We start from the raw sequence: 9,648 nt of genomic DNA on the forward strand, positions 1-9,648 counted from the left end.
GAGCCAACAAACTGTTTAATATGTTTTTACCATCACTACAATAATTACCTCAAAACATCCTGAGAAAATTTTGAGTTTGCTCAAAATGCCATCGCTACTTAATCCTATAACTGAATGTTATAGGATTAAAGAAATGAATGTTATGGGGATTGAAAAGAAAGTTTAAGGCTGAGTAGACGCCTCACTTACGCGGAGTTCACCCTCTGCTGCATCTCCCTCCTGTGTCCCGTACTCTCACAAGGTGCATCCACTCCACCAATAGCTCTGCTGGCCTGGTAAAAAGTGTAAGCTCCAATGTGGAAAGATGACCAAAAACATCTCTAAATCCAATAAAGGCATTAGGGCTTCCCCCAGTTGGAGGCCTGACACAGTCATCTCTCGAAGCCAGGTTCAACGAGAAACATCCGTGGAGAATAATTAAACAGGAAGACAGAAAGACTAAAACGGGCTCACGTGGATTACTTGATTAATTAGTCTGTTCAATTAATTAGTAACGATATCTTATCATTTTAAAGGCTGGTTTGAAGAAAGACACTGGTGAGGTAGCCTTCTGGTCTTTGCTCCACTTAATCCTGCAATGATTTCTCTTCCTCCGACTCGCTCCTCTTTCTCTCTCAAAAGCACACATCCTGAGCATGCTGGCTATTGGTTTCTCTGCCACAGGGACGCAAGGATAGGGAGTGGCATATGTTAACAGACAGATGTAAAAATACCCATTTAGGTGCAGCCTATGAAAATTTTAACACACTGACACACGAGCTTCGCCTACATTAACATTGACACACAAAGTCAGAAGTTTGTCCATCTGAAATGTTTCAAAGTGGTTTTAGTGTTTCCTCCAGGCGCTCACTCTGCAAATGAATGAATCTTTTTGATGCAAACACTGTTTTGGTTTATGAACTCTCTAGCCAGACTAAACTTCTCTAAACTGTGATCATAAATTTCTGTTTATGTTGTCCATTCATGTTTACACAACAAATAAAACAAAGCAGGAGATGATTGATGACAACTACTGTTATTTATTTATTTTTTTTGTAATGGTATTGTTACATTTTTCAGATTTTTTTTTTTTTTTTTTTTTTTACTTAAATCATCAGAATTGGATTGACCTACTGGTCTTTTATTCTGTAAAGAGACTACTGTCAGATGAGGAAATCTTAAACCACATGATCAGTAAAACACCCATGATGCATGATGAACCATCATAGCTGTTTACTTTGTGCAAGCCAAGACGATGACAGGACAAGTGCCAGACGTCCAACTGATGAGTACAAGAGCCATCTATGTGTCTGAAGCAGTGATGTGCGTCAACGCTAGCCAACTAGTAAGACAGACGAGGATGGACGGAAACCCAACATGTTAGGTTCCCTCTTAGTCAGTTTGCCTGAAATAACACCATTAAATCAGAGATAATAAGCTTCACTGTGACAATCACACCGTTTCTCCTCCAAGCTTTCAATTTCTAAAAGCACGACTGCTGAAAAAGTAAGCTTATATTTCTAGTAAGCTGCAACTAAAGATTATTTTAGTTATTGATTATTCTGAAGATCAGATAGAAAAACTTAGCAGTTGACGACTGTTTCGCGATCACGATTAATCGCTTCAGCCCTTCTCGTCAGGCAAACATTTACAACTAATCTCCCATAATTTGAAAATGATGCAGATGGTTTATTAGTAGGAATGAATAGCTTTATTAAAACAGCGAAAAGATGAAATGGAGACAACAAATATTTCAATATGCCATTTTCAGTAAGATGGAAATGGTTACTTCATGCATGTTTATTATTTTAAAAATGGCTGTTATTTTTTTTTTAATCAGAAAACCTTACTGGTTGAATGAAAAATTAGCTCTCGATATTCCAGTGATAAGAATTATTGTGCCCTCAACACATCTACACTTTTAAATTTGGTGCAGAAAGAAACAGCTTCCCTCATGAAGTGAGTTAGCAATTTCTCTTCATCGTGCTTCACTGACTCAGTGATTCACTTTTTTCTGAAGTTGTTTCATAAATCAATTTTCTTCCAAGTTTTGCTTTTCTTTCATCATGAATAACAAGGCAATTGTGCAATCTCATTGCAGAACATTAACAAAGGCTGCAACAGCCCAATACAGGTTATTTAACATCTGAATGTCCCAGCAATACTCTAGCATTACCATTAAGACTTAACAACAGGATGACATAGAAAAAAAGCATGGTGGTAGTGTGAATGTCAGATGGGGATACGCTATTGTATAACAAAATAGCAATGCATGCAGACCACAGACTTTGCCTTAGTGAAAAACTGATTTTACAGTTGGAAAACTTGGAGTGGTTTTTCAGTCAGCAGGCCTGACAAACCAGTTCTAACAAGGTTTCTACAGATTTACCAATAAAGGAGTTTTTAGACCTTTTTAAGACCAATATGAATAAAATGCAGACCCTACATCACAACAGAAACGAACAAAGGAAATGCGAGAGTGAATTTTAAGGAGCCATATTCTCAAAAAAAAAAAAAAAGTCACAAATGTCACGGTGCAAATGTATATGCACCGTGACAAAAATGTCACGGTGCATATACATCGTGCACAAGGTACCTACGTTTTACAAACATGGAGAAAAATTAAGGGAAACAGATTATAAGTGGGATTAAAACAAGTACAATGCATGAAATATAACAATGGACTGTTAGAATAAGACTTATTCTTGTGCCGTTTTCACATTTGAAGCAAACCCTTCCAAAAAAACAAAAAGGCCTGACTCTACAGAGGAAAGTGACTCTAGTTGAGGCAAGTTTTGTTTTCCTGAGGAAGATTCACTAAGAGCTTATCAAAACCATAAGGCCTCAAAGCAGAACTGGAGAACTTCTTTACATCAAGTTAAATGCTGAAAGAGAAGAAAATACTGTTCAAACTGCAGTGCATACATCATCCAAAAAGTACAGAAGCCTGTGTGTTGTTGATCACGCATTGCGAAAATCAACAGCGCTAAAAGCAATGAGTTTTCACATGATTAATGTGTTAATTTTGACGGCCCTAATAAATGCATATATTTATATAAACACTTACATTACTTGGACATGTCAGAGTCTCCATCTAAGAAACTAAATGTTCTGTATTAGATTTGAGACTGTGGGAAATGTCTTCATCAAAATATAAACTGCTTAAAGTGTTTCCGAAGGTCTGTATAAGTAATTTTATAAACGGTTTGCTGAGCTCACCAGCCAAATACTTGTGTAATGACTGAAAAAGGCTCACTAATGTAGTCCTTTTGTTACCTTTCAGAGAAGGAAAACACCTTTTCAAGAGAATATGATCTGAATAGTAACAATGTGCCTGCCTTACAGACTGTATCTACCAGCCCCACAAAGGTAAATAAAACAGTGTTGATATTAAATTAATACGGTTGCAGCAATATTCCTCATTCAACCAGTAAATCAGGTAAACTCATTAACACAGCTGCTGGTTTTACAATTCCACCATCTAATCAGGGAAGCCCTTCATGGCTTAAAATCTCCTCTAATCTTCGTGGAAACTCAAAATCAACCACTCATTTCCCAAAGAGTTGTTAGTTTAATCTGAGGCACAGGCCTGCATGTTTCTAAAGGTGACAGGAACTCACAGTGTTGGACACAGCTTGCACACTCTAGTAAAAGAATAGGGTGCAATCTATTCAAAAGGAGACTTGTGAATGAAAGTCACAGTGGCCATTTGTGTAGAATTTGTAAAGAGATGTCAGAGATCGCCAGTGGTTTAAAGACGGTGCTTTCTCATCAACCATGCAGGTTAGGAGCTCATCTTCTGTCAAAGTTGGTGTCATTCATCCAGTAAATGTTGGCTATGTGTTTAAAACAGTTTTAAATACTTCAGTCGTGACAGACGCCATGAAGCAGGCTCGACAGGACAAGGTGTTGATGGAATGGAAGAAGCATGAGAGCGATACGGGTGAAACGTAAATAGATGAACTGACAAGATCCAAAATAATATTTTCATGGCATTTCTTAAATCAAACCCTTTACTTAGATCACTGCTCAATATTCCCAAGTATAGTTGATCATCATACAAATAGCACTATACCACAAATAAAAAGTAGTACATGAAAAAGTTTTGGTTTTTTAAAAACTGTTTCCCAATTATATTTTCCAGACTATAAGTTGTACTTTTTTCATAGTTTGACTTGTCTTGTTACAGTCCACTGCAATTAATGTTTTTTTCCCCCTCCTCTTTTTATACAAGTCACATCATTTTATATTCTAGAGCGACTTATAGTCCGGAAAATATGGGAAATTCTCATTGGGGACGAGAAATTTTTTTGTTAAGACAAATCAGACTTAAACTTGACTCTTTTTGCATGAATCATCTTTAGTGCAAGGATTAAACACCAACATTGTTTTATTTTTCATGTTTCTTTTTTTTTCTAAAAAATAAAAGTTGTGATGGATGCTTCAGAATTGTTTGTGAATTTTTTACATTTTGAGCAACTTAAACATAATATGCTAATTCCACTGATAATTGCTCCCTCCTAATTAAGTGGAGTAAGAACTTTCTGAATCAGAACATAATTAATCTACTTTTTTAGCTTAAAATAGGTTCACAGAGTCCAATCTCAATCTGACTGGGGTGCCAGAGAATTTATACTTTATAACTTTCTTTAACTTATTGATCAGGTGAGTCATTCTTCATTTTCTGTTCAGTTCAAAAGTACTACATCTATCAAATAACTTACAGCATAGTTGGCACACAGTTACTAGGAAAAGATTTGGAATTTGGTAAAAATCCAAATTTTCAGATCAGACCCCAAAGACTTGAAGTATAAGAAGGAGATACACATTTACAGGTCACGATATGCCATATAGAGAAAATGTGAAGTCTCCAGATGGCTACTTTTACAACAAAGCAGTGTAATGAGGGTGACCATTCAGTAGAGACGTCACAAGTTCCTATTTTGCTATTCATCTCCCAGCTTTTTTTCAAATGCCAAAGACAAAACTTGTCAGGCAAGTACTCAGCTGTAAGTTGAGACACTTCATGCATACAGTAAGGGTAAGGTTGATAACTGAGTTACCTTCGTGGTATGGAAATGGAGGAGAGTTGTTGTAACCATAGCTTTGACAAACTATTAAACTGTCAGTGTCAAATAATTATTTACATTTCTCTTCTGCTTGCTAATTATAGCTCTCACAAAGCAGTCACCTGTTTCGATGGCAGCTGGCACTACAATTAGAGCTGTTAATGTTATGTTACCGACCAGTAGCTGAGCATCGGCGTGCGCATTAAAAACAACAAAAAACACTGTTTTTTGACACGTTGTACTTTCATCAACTAGATTTGTGAAAGCATCACAGATTTGAACTAAAAAAAAATGTATTGCTTTAACTTTTACTAAAAGAAACTACAACTAGTGTTATTCCACTTTTCTGTAGTGTCTAATAAATAATGAAAAAATAATAAGCATCTGATCAGTTACTGGTTTAGATCTAGTTGGGTTAGATCAAGGAAAAGAAAAGTGAATAGACGCCACATTAAAAGCTGCCATACCTAACCACAGCAAAACAACTTCATACAAACACACTGATGTATTTAACAATGCCTACAACATAATGTGTTGGCTTTGAGCCAGTGTCTTTATGCACTGATTTGAAACAGGCTTGGAGAGGAAATTGCTGTCTCTTTTTAACAATGCTGACACTTATAAAAGGACATACAATTGTGCAAAATGTGGTGTTTCAGGTTTTTCTTCACCTCCGTTACACACCTACTGCAGACTTTAGAACCTTCTGACAATAATAAGACAAAAAAAAAAAAAAAAAAAAAAACCTGTAACCGGTTGCTGAAAAGCTCCTGACGAATCCCTGGGCAAAAAATATGCAAGATTAAGGTGAATAACTGAATAATTACCTTATATTACTGAAATAAAATCTTGTAAAAAGGATTTCTAATGAATATTTAATGAACGATTGAATTGATCTTTTGTGGTGGACTGACACACGTCTATAAAAACACATGACAGAACAAAAGGAAGGGGCAGCTTTAAATGCAGGGATCTTCCTGAAAAACCGCCGGTATAGCACATGTAAATCCAATTAATTCTTTAATGGATTATACAGTAGAGTACAGAGTCACTGAAATATTGGATAGCTGCAGGCCTAAACAAAAACACTTGGCTTTAAGCAAACGCACACAGAGGCTCAGGATGTTAAGGTGTGGCAGACAGGTATGTTACGGTACGATAACAGAGACCAGTTGTTTTGCCTGGACGCTTGGTAAATTACAACCTGATAAGCGTAGGTTTTAAACTCTGTAGTCATAATTTACATTTCTTCTCTGCTGACACCATGCCGTAAGTGTCACCATGTGCAAAACTGGACTTGGAATTGTTCAGGTGACAGCTGGTTGTAAACAAACCTTGACTAGATAGCAGTAGATGTACCTCTGCAGAAAAAGATTTTTTTTTTTTTTTCGTCTACTTCCACGAAAAACAGTTTAACAACATCTACAGATCAGTCACCGGACTGCCCAACCCTGTTCAGTTTATTATTTCATACCTCATGCTGACCTGGACTGATACTGTTTGTTTGATTTTCTGCTCCCGGTACTCTTGTCAATGGGAGATCAAGAACCCGCTGCATCAGATACTGATGCAAGTAAATCTGGCTTTTTTGATGTCCATCATTTTGGCTGACTGGGTCAAAAATAAAAAAATATCTCAATAATAATCCATTTTTAGCCATATTTTTTTAAAAATTATATGACATATTCAATTGTATCTTATTTTAATTCTGTTTGTTTTATATTCAATAAGCCAAACAAAGATAGTGTCAACACACGTCAAAAAGATGAATACTATTTCACTGCCCTGAAAAAGTACATTTCTGCAAGTGAAGCGATCAGAAGTCGGTGAGACTCTGAAGGGTACGTGATCCTGAAGACACTCCCATAACTCTTTAACACACCGTTTCCAGATAGCAATTGAGATGCATTGAGACCAGATCAGGAATGATGCTTTATTAATTTTCCTTGTATTGATTGATTTAGTACTTTGTGTATAAAGTTGAAAATGTTTATGCGTCTACACCAAGAGGTGGTGTGTGTGATCTGTCAAAATGACAAATGGCCATCAGATTTTTCCTTTACCATTTAAAAAACCCACCAAAAGTGGAGATTATTCAGTTAATGCAACCACTGGTGTAAATGTGTTTTCATCAGCTTTTCAAAAATAAAGTTCTCTTGCAAAGTGTGCCTCTTTGAAAAGATTTATAACATTTGCATTCAAGAACATGTGAATGATGTTGACAAACTATCCTGAAGTCGTTCTGCCAAAAAAAAACTCATGGTAAAAAGCTCATACAAGTTAACATTAATTCAGATGTTTAGACTATTTATCCTGAAACACCTGGTTAGCCTAATTAAACAAGGAGTCCTGAACAAATGCAGCATTGTTTTAAACCTGAACACATGCAGAAAGTTATTGTTCCAAAGCACTACTTTTAGAAGGCAGCACATAAATCTGAACAAGTATGCACAGGAACACCAAACTTTCATTCAGGTCTGATGTTTGAGAACATCACAGATCCACTTTGAACAAGAGAGACAAAAAACAAGGTGGGTTTAACAAACTTTGAAAACAGTGATAGACTATGTAGCTCACGCCATCAACATGCTCATCAATTTGTATTTTTATCTTTGTGGTCTTTTCAAACTCAACTATCTTGGAAAAAGAGTGGTTTGCCATGGGACATTTCATACACTTTCCATTAATTCATACCCATCAGTATTTAGAACAAAAATGCAATTGTTAAGTGTGAAACTGTATCATTCAAAGGAGCACTTCACCACCAAGTCAGGGTATATCTATAGACATAGACTTTCAGCTGCACTATTAAAATTACTCTCCGCCTGCCAGAACCTCTCCTGAAATGTCATTTCCAGCCAGAAAGATAAAAACATCCCAAACATGCAAATGACACGCAGCACTCCAGGAAACTGTGAATCGGGGATTACAGATGCTGCTGCAGGATACTGAATATCAACTTCCACGTGAGCCGCAGCATTGTTTAGACTTTTAAAACATTTGCATAATCATGAGTAGACTGAGAAAAGCATGTAACAGTAGAAAGAAAGTCAGCACCAAAAAAAGAAAACAAAAATTACTTTTAGCTTGCTGTTGGTGAAATTACAGTTCCTTGGTGTCGAAGAACAGCGGGTCGTTTTGAACCGGTGCTACTTACTGGTTTGTGGGAGGCGCTGAGAGAGGAAACACCAAGTCTTCTTCATCTCCCCAATCCGGCAGGTCGCTTTCATCCATGGGGGGCGCAGGTGGCAGAGGTGGGAAGCTCGTAGAGCCATCCGGGCCTGTAGATGTGGGTGAACTCCGACTGGTTGGACTCTCCGAGGTGGGAGAGTTGCACATGCCGCCCCTTGTCCCTGAGTTGGTTCCTTGGAAAACCGCCTGTCCACCACTCCCAGCTGCGGAGAGCACTGATCCCGTTATATCCCCACCGGGCACCGGGTAGATACTTGTGTCGGGAAGCGAGTCCGGAGAAGTGTTTGAATGTTGGCGGGTGGTTTGGGTCGGTTCTTGTCCCAGATCGGTGACGACTCGCACTCTGTTCGGCTTAGGATAGTAGGGAAAAGGGGCCGTCTCCGGGCCTCCTCCTCCGCTCGCCACCCCTGTCCCTGTCGTGACCGAACCCGCATCCTCACTGCTGACCTCTGTAGCCATCATGTTAGAAAAGTACGCAGAGGGGGAAAAGTCCAGAAGGGAGCCTGCCCTTCCCCTCTGTCCTCAGAATAACCCTTCAGTGTTTGGGCTTCGTGGAAACAACACGAAAAGTTTCTGGGGGAAAAAAACACGTTTAGCTAGCAAGCTAACGTTAGCCAACAGCTAACTTAGCTCCCTTAGCTTCACAGCCCCTTCGCTGGCTAACGCTAGCAGCGTCGAGACACTTGATGAGTTCTTGCTGACTAGGTCTTCATTGTTTCCTGAGTTTAAAGTTCACACAGAAACGGCACTTGGGATTAAACCACGCAAAATATGCTCAGAAAAATACCCGTTCTCCGATTTTTTTCCAGTTTTTAATTCGGACCTCACCCTCAGAGCAGGCAGACCACTTCTCGAGGAGTGTTTTATTGTCACTGTTGTGTGTAATCCCCGTCTTTTTTCCAGTGTTGTTGCTTTCTTTCGTTCTTAGTTCGGTGCCTTAAAATAAAAACCGAAAACGGCCAATCCTTGTCGCCCAATTCTTTGAATTATGTGTCGTTTTAGGCTTTGAAAAAAAAAATTCTTTTGCGCAAAAGTTATGCTTTCTTGGTCATTCCCGCTAAGTACGCTGTTATTTCTGGGTTTCAGGGCTTGTGGCTTGTTGCCCGCTGCTGCTCTGCTGCTTTCTCTCTCCCCTCCCTCTGCCTCTCTTCTTCAATCACAAAGCAGACACAGCTAAGTGAACGCCGAGCGTAGAAACTTTAATCCATTTCATCTTCAATCGGTGCAGCTCGTCAAAAATACCTCAGGCTTATGGTGTGATCTTTAACTATGTCATTGTTAAGGTGTTGAAAGAGATCACTCTAACAAAACCGGTGTTCTGGCATGCAAAAAATATTTTTGATAGCTATTTTTTTACCCTGAGCTTGGTAAGCACATTGGTGTGGTAGTAAATCCAATAGTGAATTGG

The 9,648-nt window shown here is 38.4% G+C and overlaps 1 protein-coding gene across 2 annotated transcripts in view; it reads right to left on the reverse strand.

Moving 5' to 3' along the window:
- The window catches only part of LOC129372006 (ras GTPase-activating protein 1-like), a 27,985-nt gene extending 18,623 nt beyond the window's left edge, over positions 1 to 9,362 (reverse strand). Inside the window, exon 1 of one of the 2 annotated variants that reach the window (XM_055048957.1) lies at positions 8,206 to 9,362. In XM_055048957.1, coding sequence (XP_054904932.1) covers positions 8,206 to 8,702 — 497 coding nt within the window. In that variant the 5' untranslated portion in view covers positions 8,703 to 9,362. Of the gene's footprint in view, positions 1 to 189; positions 1,019 to 8,205 lie in introns of those variants that run through there. The other variant, XM_055048958.1, reaches the window with a different exon arrangement.
- Between the last annotated feature and the right edge of the window lie 286 nt (positions 9,363 to 9,648).

The sequence above is a fragment of the Poeciliopsis prolifica genome, unplaced genomic scaffold (genome assembly GCF_027474105.1).
Source record: "Poeciliopsis prolifica strain line A6 unplaced genomic scaffold, Auburn_PproV2 SCAFFOLD028, whole genome shotgun sequence".
Lineage (NCBI taxonomy): Eukaryota > Metazoa > Chordata > Actinopteri > Cyprinodontiformes > Poeciliidae > Poeciliopsis > Poeciliopsis prolifica.